Source organism: Bacillus rossius, chromosome 1 (assembly GCF_032445375.1).
Source record: "Bacillus rossius redtenbacheri isolate Brsri chromosome 1, Brsri_v3, whole genome shotgun sequence".
Lineage (NCBI taxonomy): Eukaryota > Metazoa > Arthropoda > Insecta > Phasmatodea > Bacillidae > Bacillus > Bacillus rossius.
Genome location: NC_086330.1, coordinates 106,293,234 through 106,309,452, shown reverse-complemented (window position 1 = coordinate 106,309,452; position 16,219 = coordinate 106,293,234). Strand labels below are relative to the sequence as shown.

Sequence of the window (16,219 nt, the reverse complement as noted above, 5' to 3'; positions counted from 1 at the left end):
TTACGAATTACAAACATTGCATTCACAATATGAAAACAAATACTTTCTGATACCATTATCCAGATATAATTATTTAAAAACATGTGTTATCAGCATAAAGAAGATTCAATGGGTTTATTTTTAGCCAATTTATTTTTTAAAACGGGGAAAATTATTTAATAATAGAAGCAAAGATTAGCATTGATGCACTCATTTTTTTATTTTATGCGTGAAGAAATGCCGTTATTTTAATGAAATATTTTAAAAGATAACATTTATGTGAATAATTTCATGATTTTTTTTCCATTTTGGTGTTATAAGTATATATTAGATATCTTTAAAAGATTTGTGAAATGGGAGTGCATGACTTGATGTAAGTTTTGGACATACGCCATTGCTTAGCAATGGCGTATGTCCAAAAACTTACATCAAGTTATAAGTATATAAACAGGCATACGGTGTTCCAATATGTATTGATATGCATTTCGGTGTTATTTAGTTAGTTTCTCATTTCAACCTAAAATCTGGCCCCTAGCTATCAGAATGGATAAGTAGTGCAAGATTAAATATGTTGTTGTGATTGGTTTTCTTCCAGCAACGTAATACCGATTGTAATGATGTTTTGTGAGTTATACCCTGGATGTGACAACACCGGCAGAACAGCGAGGCACTGCTGGTTGCCTACCCCTCAAGCAACTTCGTACACAGCGACTCCAAAGCGCGCTCCCGACTAGTCACCTGACCTCACCACCCCTCCACCCATCCCCTGGAGGCGGGGAAGTAATTTCATGTTTCTGGAGGGTTCTCGCACGAAGTTGATACCTGCCGAGGGAGTATATAAGGACCAGGTACGACCAGCCTTCGAAGTGAGTAAGTTGGACTTTAACTTTTTAAGTGGGTTCAGACTTAGACCGTTCAACGCCGAAATGCCAGCAGGAAAAAACCGCATAATAGGTAGCTCGTTCAGTTACGAACCACTTACGAAGTAAGTGGGTACTTGCTGAGCGAGTAAATTCTGAAAAACTACTCAGACTTGGGTAGGGGCAAGTTTACCACCAAGATATAAAAATACTCGCCGACGACTTTGTTTTGTTTACTCGTCGAGCGAGTGCGAGTGGGCGAGTGGAAGAGAGTATTACTGCTAGAAGGGCACATGTCGCCGGAGGCTATAAAGAGGATTTAGTTGTGTGACAGGAGTAGGGGCTGACATATTAAGGCAGAGCAATAAATAATCACCCGACTTTGACTTGCAAACAGGTCACTTTGATCATCGACGAAGTGGGAAGTACTGAAGTGTGACATGTCTACATCACTGACAGAACCCGCAACGGGAACAACGTGGAGAGTTGACTTGATGTTAATTCTCCTTTACGAGTGTGACAGGTCGCGAGTGCCAAGGAATCGGCAGAGCGAAGAGTGGCTGCTCTCTCGCCCAGCTGCTGAAGTCGTCTTCGGAGGTTGGTGTTCTACACCCGGGCCGTGCCAGCGTCGTTAGGGAGGAGGGCGCTACCCGGCAGGCACCGCGACTACGAGACGACTCGCTGCAGTGAGGCCCTGGAGTGGACCCTCACTGTCAACGGTCTCTAAGGCGAGTGTCGTTAAAAGTCATCGCCCTAATAACTAAGGGGCTTAACTTCACTGTCACTTTCGTTTAGCACCGAACACACGTAATTGACAAACAGTTTGACAAAGGCTAGATACTTGATGAAACGAGTTGCTGGATTTCAATGTTTTCCAAGGTCTATTGTATTAGAGTTAAGTAAATAGTAATCGTAAACTAAATATAAATAGTAAAATTTCGTTTTTGTTACAGAGCCATATTTAATAAGTTGTTGTTAGGCTCAACTTAGACCATTTGCGGTCATTTTTATTTTGGTGAACAGTTTTGTAATTTAATATTTTCTCTTTACTGTTGCATAATAATTATTGTTTCACGTTTACGGTGAAAATAATTAGATTTTGGTTCATGTTAATGATAAAGTTGCCTTTTGTTAATTTGGAGAGTTCTCTGTTTTTAGTTACGCTGCACTGCTATAAATGTCTTCAAGCATACATGAGTGTTAGTTTGTTGGACTTTGTAATAATTTCTATAAACATTTCGTGTGTTCCTCACAACACTGTTTTAGTTTTTGCTCTAATCGACCCTTCCTCTTGTTTTCCCTCTCGGGGCGGGGGGGGGGGGGAGGCAACAATGTTGATACCGACAAAAAGAAACAAATTTGGATATACAAAAATCAAACCTATAAACACTTTTTGCCCGCAGTCACCATTTTCCAAAACTACACTTTTACTAGCTGTTTACCCAAAATCGTTAGTATTTACATCTAAAATTCTTCCCTTATCAATATTGTATGTACAAAAACACTTGCAAAATAAAAAAGGATAGTTATAATATCCTAGCAGATTTTTAATAATTCATGTTATCCAGTACTGTTATTCTATGTAGAAAATTCTTATACCTAAATGTATTAAAATTGAGAAGCAGAATCCTGTGTTAGTCTCAGTTTATTACAGCTACCATATTTGATTTATTGCACTGTTTTTATCCCTAGTGTAAAAAACGTAATGTCCTGTAGATACGAGTTTTCCAAATTTTCTGGGGTACTTGTCTGAAACAAGATACTAACGAGCTATCTCTTGTTATTATGTGAATAACTGGTTTCTCTAAAATAAGAATAGTCTTTTTTGTTAACAATTACCTAAATTTTGTTACAATACAACATAATTGAGTATTGCATTGCAGAAATCTATGAAACAGCAACATCTAAAGTTTTTAACTGGTTTGTAATTCTTAACTTAATAAACGTTAATAAACTTTTTTGAGGTGTTCCAGACAAGTTTGTTGCTTGGAAATATTTTTCTACTGATCAATGGTTATGATAGTCTTCTTCACTGATAGTGGTTTATTCAATTGCAAATATGATAAAGTTAACGTTGACCAACTTGCAGAACTGTAGGAATTTAACCTATATTTCTCCCTTGCAGTTGACCAGTATACATTTCTTTTTATTGTTATTACTATTATTTGAAGTCTTTTCCTGTAAATTTATTACTGTACTACTCTTTCATTCTAAGCTTCGTCTCAAGTTATCTCAGATTATCTTAAAAATATTATGTATCTGCAAGTGGATGCAAAATGTCACGCAATTGTACATTATTAGGAATACTTTCGTCCTTTTGCAGCTCGAAAATAACAAATAAATATCTGGTAAAAAAATTTGTGCTCCAACAAATGCAAGGGAGCTATATCAATAATTTACAGACAATTCTAGTTATGACAAGAAAATGAAATAACCTAGCATTAAGATAGAACTGTATTCAGTCATATGCTATACCTCGTATAACTTAGTGGTTAAATTAATATAAGAAAATTGTGTGTTTGACTTAACAGAATACTTAATTACAAAAATGCATTACTATCGAGCATTTAATGAATTGAAGTTATGAAGTCAAGTTAAGCAGCTGACGTTTTGTTTTTTAAACTATACATATTATTGGCTGGTTAACATTCATTTTTAGCGGGAAGCCTAAGATGTCCATCAAGTTCTGTCCCTGCCCGAACACGCCCGAATATTCACCTTTGGTCAACCTCGGGTTTTTTAATATATCGTCACCTGATTGGCAAAAGGACGAATGTTACAAAATCATAATTTTACAGGAGGAACAAAAAACGGTTAAAATATTAACAAATACAATATATCGACGGCCTATTTCTAATACCACGTATCTCAAAATTTATCCAAAATGAGATAATAGTAGTGTAGCATTCGTTTAGCTGTCCTCTATGCACTTATAATGCTACTTATCTCATAGAGTACAAAATAAATTAGAAAAAGAGAATTTTAATTCCTCGTATCTTATTGTGGCTCCACTGACCTTTCCAATACCATGTAACTCAGTTATCACAGCTGATAGTGCATGGCTACTGATTGATGTAGTGGTGTGCTACTTAAAGGTATGAGAACTTCATTGTTTTTTAATGTCTCAGAACTAATGTTGCACCATCTATTAATTAACGATGTTTTATTAAAATCACACAGAACGTAAAATTTTGGTACTGTTTCAAGTCTAAAAACACATAAACTTATGTGTATTAGATACGCGTAATTGTAAATAGTTTATTCTGCATGAGATACAAGCTATTGCTTGAATTTAACCTTTGTAGAAAGTACAAACAAGAAATTAGTGGATACCGAATTCATTATTATTGTCATGTAGGTACCTATTAAAAATAATTATCATCAGTATCATTAAAAACTATAATGTTTAAATACTTTATCTTAGTTTATAATTTCAAGGTTTTGTGTATGTTAAGAAATAAGTGGGGATCTTACATTAACATAATTTAATAATTACAAATAACCAGGCCCACAATATAATTACCATATTGTTATGGGGCCTAATTTTATCCAGAAGATTTCAGATAGGCCTATAAATAATTTTAATTTCTATTTTGTAAATAAATTTGAATGAATGTAGCTTCCAGTTAAATCCTCACAATCATTAGGTAACTTAATGCACATTGTATTAATCAGCGTAAAGATGTTTGTATCTATCATTAGAAAGTTACAATGCAATGAAAATTTAGCTACCCTCTAATCTCTACTGTTTCCTAAATTTCAGACAGCAAACATGGATGAAGAAGAAGAATTAGATCACCTTCCATCCCGTATTAGGAAAATAATGATGATGGCGAAGAAGAAAGAGAAAAACGATCGGGACTTATTGAAAAATGACTCGACTCCAGGTAAGTACATTTCGTAAAATGAGTGGCTTCTTAGCTGATGTCAGGAATAATTTCGATAAGCGTGATGATGGCCGTACAGTAAGTTATGAAGTTGCTTTACACTGTGAGTTTCTTTTTTTATGTGGCCTAATTAATCAGAACTTAACTTAATGGATATTGTGCTTGCATGTTGGTATTATTACAATATTTCAGCTTTTTCCCAGATACATTCCGGTCTTTCGATGTGGATAAAATAGAGAAGGAAAGAAATGATTAATTTAACAATAGTTCCATAATGGATGAAATCAACCATTCTGTTGTAATTACTTCCATTTGTCATTTCATTTGATTGTTAGTAAATAGTCATTAGTACGGTACCTACTTTTCAGAACCACTGTTATTATCATTATTATGCATCTCTATTTTTAGGAGCTGTTGCTGTCCAAATGGATACATCTGGTGTGGTTAATCTTCAGAATTTAAGTCAAGAACACACGAATACTGCACATTTAGTCACATGTGATTGGTCAACTTTTGATGACAATATACAATATTTAAAAGATATTGAATTTTTAGGTTGTAATATAGAAGTTGTTGGCACAGAATTTACATTAACTGACATCACCAATTACATACCAGAAGAAACAGTTGAACCTGCACTCATGAGAAGAACTGACGACAATTCATTTGCTGAAGATGAACCTGTGGCCATGGGAGAAAGTGCCTCGAGAACTGACTACTATTCATTTGCTAAAGAAGAACCTGTGCCCATGGGAGAAAGTACCTCAAGAACTGACGACAATTCATTTGCTGAAGAAGAACCTGTGTCCATGGGAGAAAGTACCTCAAGAACTGACTACTATTCATTTGCTGAAGAAGAACCTGTGTCCATGGGAGAAAGTACCTCAAGAGCTGACGAAAATTCATTTGCTGAAGATGAACCTGTGCCCATGGGAGAAAGTGCCTCGAGAACTGACGACAATTCATTTGCTGAAGAAGAACCTGTGTCCATGAGAGAAAGTACCTCAAGAGCTGACGAAAATTCATTTGCTGAAGATGAACCTGTGCCCATGGGAGAAAGTGCCTCGAGAACTGACTACTATTCATTTGCTGAAGAAGAACCTGTGCCCATGGGAGAAAGTACCTCAAGAGCTGACGAAAATTCATTTGCTGAAGATGAACCTGCACCTATAGGAGAAAGTACCTCAAAAAGAACAGAAAGAGGTACGAACACACAATATTTGTTACAGGATAATAATCTGCTCTCGGAAAATTTTTTTAAAAAAAGTATGCTTACAAAAGTAATGAAAAATGTATATGAAATAATGTGCTGCTGCTGTCATTTGTAACCGACTTTGAAAATGTTTCAATTGAAAAGCCTTTCTTTGTAACCCAGCACCCTCGAGCAATATTTGTTACATACGTTAACTCCGTTACCTACTCACTTCCGTGACCCTGTGATTCTAATATTACTGAAAAAATGTTTCACTTTAAAACTCTGAAGACTCTTGCATACGCTCTGTTTCTAATCATAAAAATCAAGCTGTTTTTCTAACGTAAACAATAAAGGCATTCTACCCTCGCCTCTAATCATCGTCACAGTGTCCGTAGGACAAAAGGAAAACTCGCTACCCGAATAACGTGCCGAACATACGGAGTTAGAAGAATGTTAAGCATATTCAGTTTCATTGAGCACTCACATACATTTCCCAACTCCATAACTCACCGGGAATATCTTTTTACCCCTGTATCTAACCTTCACCAACCCACATTACCAACGTGGTGGAAACAAATTTCTTCGCTTCTCGCCCACAAATTTCCCTGCCCACCGTACTTAAATACCTTTCAAACAGGTTCTAAAGGCCTATTATAAATTTTACTTAAACACCGTTGGCTTTCCTGTCAAGAGTCACTAACTACTTCTTGGCTTCTGGGTTGAAGGCTACGTCCGTGGAAAAACATGGTGTGCTCGACATTTCGTCATTCCTTGTTGCAGCCATCTTCAGTTCACTTTTCGCTTTCCACTTTCGTCTGATCAACGTAAGCCTGTCAACCTCACTTTTATAGTCTTGAAGTTCAAGCTAGTTTAAACTTAAATGAGATCTTAATCATTTCACTCAGAATTCTCGGATGGAACTGTCACATTCTGTACGAAATAAAAATTGTATTTACATCGAAAACACTGAATAACTAACAGCATATAAGCTATCAACGCATTGGCTGAGATATTGCACATTTGTCCTAACTTTTCACTGTGTTTTGTCAGTCTACCATTATTTATGATTGTATTATTTACTGTGGTAGGACACTTGCGACTAAGGCTGTGCAACATACGGAACTTGATGTCGACCATAGACGTTTTTACAAGTCGGAGAAATCTCGTCATGTCAGTCTTAAAGATGTAGTTTCTAAAATGTCGACCTCTAGCCTACCTCTACACATCGAGCTCGAAATGTCGGTCTCAATATCGACGAGATACATTTGACTTAAAGATGTTAATATTTTAGCCTCCATATTTGTTAATAGTAATTTCAATTTTAAACTCAATATTTTTCTATCGATTTGTCACTCGCCGCACATCGAGGAAAATCCTGAAGTAATGTCGATTCATAGAAATGCTGCGCGACCCTACTGATGACGGGAAGTCTAATGTTCACACTAGTTCATTCCGTCGCACTAACTATTCCGAATTTCACCGAAGTTCACTGCTCGTTTGTGCAAATTCGGTTAAAGCTATCATTTAATTAGGTAATTCCTAACCAAACATTAAAATAATTTTATAGTATTTTAATGTAGTCATTCTAACCAAACGTCCACTCTTATTAGTATTGTTAATGTAGCTAAACTAACCTTACCAACCATTCACAATTTTATGGTATTTTAAATGTAGGCAACCTAAACACCCGCTCACAATATTAAAAGTGTTTTTAATGTTGCTGACCTAAAAAAAAAAAAAACAATTTTCATGATATCACAAAATGTAATATTTACACCTAACCTAAAAACCCATTAAAATGGTAAACCACTAACATTTTGGAATTTTTTTTATAAAGTGGCTTTCCTTCTGAATTACCAAATATTTCACCATTTATCATAAAAATCCTAACCAAATACAGCACATGCCCTACAAATGGATGTCATTAGTACGTATATGAATGTATTTCCGGGCACAGGCGCCAGGCGCTGGTGCCGCGGTGCCGACCGCCAGCTTGGATTGTACCGTCACGGCAGCCATTTTGGACACAAATATTCCTCAAAAGTGACTCAAAATGACTCAAAATTCCATTAAATTTTTCTTTTTCGAGGGAAAGTTCTCGTTTTCTTCCTCAAAAATTCAAAAATTAGGATTTCGAAAAACTTCAAAAGACTTTATTTTTTATTTTTTAGAAAGAATACGTAATCCTTATTGAGGCTTAAGCTTCCATGTCTATAGCCTCCGATAAGCCTCTGTCGTCATTTAGAATTATAACGTAACTGTTGCAATTATCGTTACGGCCGTCATCTTGAAAATCCGTTATTTTTATGCTAGAAATTTGGAAAACATTTTAAAATTGATAAAAAAATTAGTTATAATTTAATAAAATATTACTTAAAAAACACCGCTTAAAATATCGTTATGGCCGTCAACTTGGATTCTATAAATTTTGCATGTTTCGTTACGCCCACCATATTGGATTCTAGATCGTTGCATTTTCGTTACGACCGCCATCTTGGCAAACCATACAATTAAAAAAACATACACCTACGACATGGAGCTCGGAGTCCTCTGTTCGAACCCGGTAAGAGCAAAACTAATAAAAAATGTCGATAGATCTTTATTCCACGGAAGCCACCTGCAGACTGACCTCACACCACCAATTCCAAGGTGTGTGTGTGTGTATATATATATATATATATATATATATATATATATATATATATATCGCCATCTAGTATGACGTCATATATGCCAACTTATTTTCGTCTGCTGGAGACCGACATCTTGTTTTCGACTTCTTAAGTGTGCCACCATGATGTTAGTTTGAGTTTTACCCGCTAGAGTGGAGCAATATTTTATTATTACTGAGGCACTCGTCATCTTGAAATTTGGACGCCATCTTGGAAATTCGTAATTATTTAGGTATAAATTCAAGAAAATTCCAAAATTCATTAAATATATTTTATGATCTATATACAGATTTATGCTATCAATTCCTGTCCTTGGTTCAATCTCTGGGCGATGCAAAAAATAATTTTATGTAAAAAAAATATGGGTTGAATGGTTATGATAGTGGCTACGCGTGATGTGGTTTAAAATTATTTCAGAAAAAAAATTCAATTTTACTATAGCCTTTTAAAATCACAATAATCATGACAAATTTAAAAGGCAAGGAAATAGGTATTAATTTAGTTATGGAAGAAATAAATATAACATGGAAGCCATCAAAATAGACTTTAAACTTAAAATGTATCAGTTTTATATTCAACTAGCTGAAGTTCCTGGCGTTTCTCTGTTTAAAGCCATCAAAATATAAGGATAGATGTACAATCTAGTTGCATCAAGATTACGCATCTGCAAAACCAGGACGCCAATATTTAGCTTCCTATTGTGGGAAGGCAAGTAACGACTAAGCAAGACGTGACGTACGCACCAAACGATAGCGCGTTTACAAATTAAGGCAATGCTATCTATTGACGAAGTCATAAAATAAACTGTTATTAGCATTTTAATTCGCTAGCAGCCATTAAGCAGATGGTTTTTGCAAAGTAGAAGTATAGGAAGTTAACAGACTTTACTATATGAATGTATAGCGAACATAGATAAATGACACAAACTCACTTTTTGTGTGTCTATGACCTACGTCCTATGATGCTCTACTATAAAAATGAATTTACTCCGTTTACACTAGGTACCTTAAGAATAGAATTTCATAATTATATGTAGCTTATGTCACTCTCCGGCCCATGAACTATGTATATGCAAAAAATCATGTCGATCCGTTGTTCCGTTGCTACGTTAAAAAAGGTCAAACACACATACTTTCGCATTTATAATATTAGTATGGTTAATATTATTAGGGATTTCATTCTCACCATACATACTATACAAATATGTTAAAAATGCAACTGTGCTAGCTAATTATTCAAAAAAGTATGCGAAATTTCAGTCACTCAAAAAGTCAACAAGTTTTACCGTTTGGAAAGTAAAAAAATGACCTGGAACGGGACAAACGCCTTTTAGATGAGACAGTTACTGCTACTGCGCCGTCTCACTGACGAAGTGAGGCACTGGACTCGCATTCATTCAGGTTTCCGCTTCCTGTTTCCCGTTGGTTTCCGAGGTCGCGCCAGGAAAATTCTGGGAAATGATTCCTCACTGTTACCCATGGCTGAATTCTGTCTCAGTAATCTTGGTTTTTAGCGCGTGTAGCCGTCTGTGATGACTTCGCTATTGACGATACCTTGGGTCAAAGTACAAGAAATAAACTTATAACAATCTCACTGTGGGCTCTCGCGACCATTGTCTGAAATCGCTTGACTTACTGATTTTAGCCGCGTCGAAGGAAAACATTTTACCGACGTTTCGGTCGACTTTTCTTTCGCCATCTTCAGGGTAGTAGTTGCCAACTCAGTAGTGGATCTCGCCGACGTTTCGCTCTGCATTGCAGCAGGCATCTTCAGGGTTGAGGAATGAACCCGGAAGATGCCTATTGCAATGCAGAGCGAAACATCGAATCGACGCGGCTAGACCTCAAAACGATGGTTTGTCACACTTTATTTTTTTTGTACATTTTGTACATTTTCCTGAAACAACTGTATTCCTAAAAAAAAAGTGTTTGTAGTGCTCGAATTCTCACCCGGGTATTTATGCTTTGTGTTGTCCCAATATATGATGTTATTTTTAAACCGTTCCTTGAACAGCTAGCCCCAAACAGATTTATAACCCCATACAGATTGTCCTAAAAATGTGTGATTGAAATTTTTCAATAATAGGAAAAATACTTGTAAGAATTAAAACGAAAAACGTGGCGTGCAATGATTTATATATGAATAGTTTACGTAAATCGCTAACAATTTTATTGCACTTCAAATGATATGAAGTGTTGAGTGTGTTCTCTCAACGGTAGCTAATCCTTACACTTCTTACTATTATTCATTGCAAGCGCCCCCCGTTTTTCGTTTTAAATCTTACAAGTATTTGCAGGGCTATTAAAAATTCGCAATTCATAAATTTTCAGGACAATCAGCAGGAACCTGTATGAGGTTATAAATCTGTAGGAGGATATATTATTCTATACTTGTTAGTCCGTATTAAAAATGTGGTACATTAAAATTTTTTTCTCTGCCTTTTTATTCTTGTGTGTGTGAATTTTTGCAATCGATATTTAACATCTTGACTGGAGCAGTCGGTGATGTAGGCATCGCCCTCGGAGAGTAGCGTTATGCAGCCCGCAACACTGTACTGTATTGCTCATAGTCTAACGCCCTGAATCCGGGAGCACTGATAAACAAAACCAAAAAAATTTGTACCGAACAGCCAAACAAACAAAAATACTGCAATTTCATCCAGTTCTGAGCTATGTTAAAAGTTTCAAATCTCTAGAGTGCAGAGCTTCAGAAGAAACTACGCCATTTGAAAACTGCTCAAGATATCCGAGTGGCGTCTGTTTTAAAACAACATTTACAAATACCCTGAAGACGGACGAGTAGTTCTGTTATTGTGCTGTTAAACTATATTTTTATTAGAGTGAAAATGGCTGAAACGCTTATTTTCAGAATAATTTTTAAGACATTTAAATGTCTGACACAGATTCTTGGAAGCACTCGAGGAACTTGCATTACACCTTCATCTTTACTTTCCCGCCCTCTATTGTTAAGTTCACCGCTCAAATATCATAGTTGCCCCATGCACGAAGAGAAGACTGCGCGCCAGTTCACAGGCGTCATCCCGCCTCACTACACTGTTAATAATTTTAACTTTCATTTTACGAAGAACATTGTTACAAATTATCTAGGGAGCTTCGTAAATTTACGGACACTGTGTTCTCTTACTTTGTACATGAATCCAAAGGAAATCAAAAGAATACTATTTGGTATATTAACAAACCTCTCAAAAACTGGTTAATAACACTTTTATTCTGTCCACGCGTGTTAAGTTTTGTTTATAACGTAACATACGACTCTGAAATCAAAATACGGTGTAGTTTCTACAAAGAGACCGTTATTTGAAATTACGAAGGACATTTTTGATTTTTTTTAAAGGTTGATTCTTCGTTGAAAAGTCCGTGAATTTGCTGTAATTTGTAACAGTGTAGGCGGGGCAGGTGGTGTAGGCGGGGTAGGTGGGGAAGGCAGGGCAGGCGGGGTAGGTGGGACAGACGGAGTAGGCGAGATAGGCGGGGTAGGTGGGGCAGGCGGAGTAGGCGGGGTAGGCATGGTAGGCGGATTAGGCGGGGTAGGCGAGGCAGGCGGGGTAGGCGGGGTAGGCGCGGCAGGCGGGGTAGGTGGGCCAGGCGGAGTAGGCGGGGTAGGCGGTGTAGATGGGACAGGCGGGGTAGGCGGGGTAGGTGGGGAAGGCAGGGCAGGCGGGGTAGGTGGGACAGACGGAGTAGGCGAGATAGGCGGGGTAGGTGGGGCAGGCGGAGTAGGCGGGGTAGGCATGGTAGGCGGATTAGGCGGGGTAGGCGAGGCAGGCGGGGTAGGCGGGGTAGGCGAGGCAGGCGGGGTAGGTGGGCCAGGCGGGGTAGGCGGGGTAGGCGGGGTAGGCTGGGCAGGCGGGGTATATGGGACAGGCGGGGTAGGCGGGGTAGGCGGGGTAGGATGGGCAGGCGGGGTTCAAGCACGTGCGCCCGTGCTGCCGACTGGCTTGCAGGTGCTGCTGCCGAAGCCTGTGGCGTGCTCTGCGGACACGTGCGAGCTGCTGTGCGAGTGCCCTCGCTCAGGGACATCTACACCATCCTCAGGAGGAATATAGTCGGCTACCGCCCCGGCGACTGAGCGGGGATCTCCTCCTCCACATCAGCTTCAACATCAGAACATTGTCTCTCAGTGTGCGCGGACTACATGCAATAACTTGATTGCGTCACATTTGTGCTGAACCCTTTTTATTTAACCGGTCTCCTACCTCAGGCTGGGAAAAGGAAATCAATACTCTGGGTCATGCACAACAATATTTCGTAACTCGAGTGATAAATTCGTGGCGCATGACGTCTTTTCGGACTCATTTTTTCTTTGGTTCCGATTGAACTTAAAGGTGTTTTCGTGTTACAGGTTTCTGACCAATGTAGGCAATGTAGTCATGTATAGCTCTAGCATTTTAAAGGCATTCGAGTATCTGTCTCGGAAAATCCTTTTTGGGGGATGAATTGCTGGTTGTTTGGAAAAATTCTAGAAAAAATGGAGTGTCTACAGATTTAGCTTTTAAAAGTTTTTTTTCGCAAAGAGGTTATTGAATACTTGAATCCTACCAATACAATCAAAGCAAAAAAAAGGTACATGTATATAATTAATATACCCTTTTTAGTAGGCATTATGTGTAATTAATTTCCACGAGAATCAGTTTTATAAGCTTATTAATAATGCAAAAGCTACCAATAGATCCGATCTAATCTAATCTATGCCTTAAATCATCTCAAAGCAGTTCAAATCAGTACAGCCAAACGTTTCCACACGCACAGTGCGGAGGTATATCTACGCTCAAGATGTAATGTCCGTCATAATGTCTTTGGCTTGGTGCTGAATTGCACACCTGCTAATCCACATTGGTTTCCATGTTCCGTTCATAACCCGTATTTTTCCTTGGACAGAATCACTTGTGTACAACAAGAAACTGCACAGCTATCTAGGCTGTTAATAAATAGCAATTCGTAACGTAGAACTGCGTCTCGCAAGACATATAGAAAGCACTACTAGAATGGGATTTGTGTGTCAAAAATTTAACTCCGTTGTTTCTGTCTTCACTGCGCTTCCACTGATCCCTTAAAATCTATTTTATACGTAGTATAATGGAAATATTGGTACCATATATGTGTTTTAAGTGGAAATATTTCAACAACGAATCTAAGAAATGTGGCTAGTACTCGTAAAGGAAAATTGAATCTTTGTGAAGCAAAGGGATGTTCTAGTAGTTTAAAAATGTTGGTAATTGTAGTGTAGATCATAGGCGTACCCAGGGGGGGGGGTGTTTTGGGGGTTCAAACCCCCCCCCCCCCCCCCGAAATAAAGCAAGAAAATTATGAACACTCATGTCATTCGAGCTCAACTTCTAAACACAGAGCAACGAGAGAAATAACGTCACCAAGCAACCCAATTGGTAAGTAAAGGTAAACAAATTTGAATTGCAGTGGTTGGTTCATGATAGGTCAGTCTAAATTCTCAAATCGCGGTGATTGGTCTATGGAATAATCAGTTCAACTCTACTTTGATTATGTTTTAGATCTGCTTAATAGAATTGGGCATTGAGTAACAGTAGTGATTGCGACCTAATTTCATACAAAACTCTATAAAACTATTAAAACGTGAGGGGGGGGGGGGGATGGGACGTTGTTTGGTCGTTTTGTCAAGTCAGGTACTACTTTCATTTAAATACTTTACATCTGTACGTATAACACGAAGAAAAAAGTTTGATTATCGCAAGGTGCGTAATTTTAAAGGACTGTTACAAACATTGAAAAGCTGAAATGTAAATTTATCGCCTGAGATGAAAGGGACCACGTTGAGTGCAACGTGGTGTAAAGTTGTGTTTGAGTCAGTAGTTTAATGGCCTCAACTCAATGTGTAGGTGTTTTTAACGAATATTGTAATAGAACAATATAATTTATTATATATAATATACTAGCTGCCCGACCCAGCTTCGCACGGCTATACTAATGGGGAAAAAATGAGACTAAATATCCCATTTACAGGAATAATAAATGAAATAAAATGCAATTAATTTCGACAAAAAATTATTACAATGTTTTGTAATGTACCGGAGAGAAAACGAGTAGCACCGATGGTTTCCCGATTCTCGAGCACGCAACGTACATCTGATGTACCCGTAATTCGCTAAGGCAGTCTGCAGGCAGTACACTCTTGCGCCGCTCATTATACATGCCCCTCCTTGTGGGTACGCTACTGCTGCACCTCTAATGGAAAAAAAATCAAAGTAATGCTCGTTGCTATGGAGACGCAGAAGGCATAAACAATGTAAAATCCCGCTGTCCCACTGTTGCCCGGGCTTAACCACCCTTGGGAGTTGATTTTCGGAAAAAATCATCCTGCATAACATGAGGAACATTACTGTCAAGTTCAAGTCCGTAGGATATAATATTTAAGAAAAAAAGGGCAATTTTTTATATTTAAATTCCCCGTAAAATTTCAACGGTGATGAGGACTGCACTAACAGTGAATTAGTTGTTGCCATAGAGACGAATGAAGCATCAACAAAGCAACAGCCGTTACCATGGTAATTTTCTACCAAAAACTGGAATTTTGATATTTTACACCCCCAAAACTACCTTTGGGAGCTGATTTTCGGAAAATCATATCTTAGTGAGCGTCTACATACATCACAAAATGAGTAACTATACTAAGTTTCAATCGATTGAAAGATTTCAAGTCAATCGTAATGAGTCAGTCAGTGGTATTTCGCACAAATATATTTTTAAATTTAAATAATTTTACATAAAATAATAATTAAATCTATACAGAAATATGCCTCGAATTGAAAAAAAATCGATCTAAGCGATGCCCGTTGCCATGAAGACGCAGAAGGCAAATAAAATGCATAATCCCGTTGTCATGGAGATGGAGTACCCACTGTTGCCAGTGCTTAACCACCCTTGGGAGCTGATTTTCGGAAAACGCTGTCATTAATCGAAATAAAATGTAGGCTATATATAAAGTTGGACAAAGTTACAAATATTTGTGCAAAATTTCATTAAAATCAATGCAGTAGTTTCGGAAATTAGCCTGGACAAACATCGTGACACGAGTTTTTTTATATATAAAGATTTAATTCTGTTTTGCTACACTTGAATTGTAAAGCCTGAATTACAACAGCCCGTCGCATCCGTCCGTCATCCGTTCGTCCGTCAGCCGCCAAGCGATTTACAACTTCACTTCACTTCACTGCTTGGATTTTGGCCTTGAGCGGTATCCGTTTAGCCAGAAATATCAATTTCATTATTCTTTTTCATCATCTTTTATCGCAAAGTGTATATTTTGAATAAGTCTCAATTTTACTCCCATGCCTTACCCGGAACTCGAACCCAGAATCTCTCCCACCATAAGCCGGTGTGCATCCGACTACGATACGGAGGTCGGCTGGCGATTTAAAACACTCCGTTCGTCCGTCATAATATTTCTCCGTGTCAATGCTGACAACTTTTGAGAAAACTGAACAATTTGGGGGGAAAAATCTATCATATGTAATTATATTACTTAAACAATTATGTAAAGTAAGTACTTGAAACTCATTAAATTCAGAGTGTTTTTTTTTCGGTATGTATTTTCATATTTCCAGAGTTACCATACATAATTATAAAACTTCCG

At 37.7% G+C, this 16,219-nt stretch overlaps 1 protein-coding gene across 1 annotated transcript; it reads left to right on the top strand.

Moving 5' to 3' along the window:
• Window positions 1–4,611: 4,611 nt before the first annotated feature.
• LOC134533116 (uncharacterized) lies at window positions 4,612–10,379 on the top strand. Its single transcript, XM_063370426.1, has 3 exons — window positions 4,612–4,726; window positions 5,135–5,929; window positions 10,354–10,379. The coding sequence occupies exons 1-3, from the start codon at window positions 4,612–4,614 to the stop codon at window positions 10,377–10,379; spliced, it is 936 nt and encodes a 311-aa protein (XP_063226496.1).
• The last annotated feature ends 5,840 nt before the right edge of the window (window positions 10,380–16,219 follow it).

What these genes read in the sequence shown, in the direction of transcription:
- LOC134533116 (XM_063370426.1), top strand. Translation starts at nt 4,612, where the DNA reads ATGGATGAAGAAGAAGAATTAGATCACCTTCCATCCCGTATTAGGAAA. An exon ending in GAAAAATGACTCGACTCCAG is followed by an intron (nt 4,727 to 5,134) that starts GTAAGTACATTT and finishes CTCTATTTTTAG; the next exon opens with GAGCTGTTGCTGTCCAAATG. An exon ending in CTCAAAAAGAACAGAAAGAG is followed by an intron (nt 5,930 to 10,353) that starts GTACGAACACAC and finishes TCTGCATTGCAG; the next exon opens with CAGGCATCTTCAGGGTTGAG.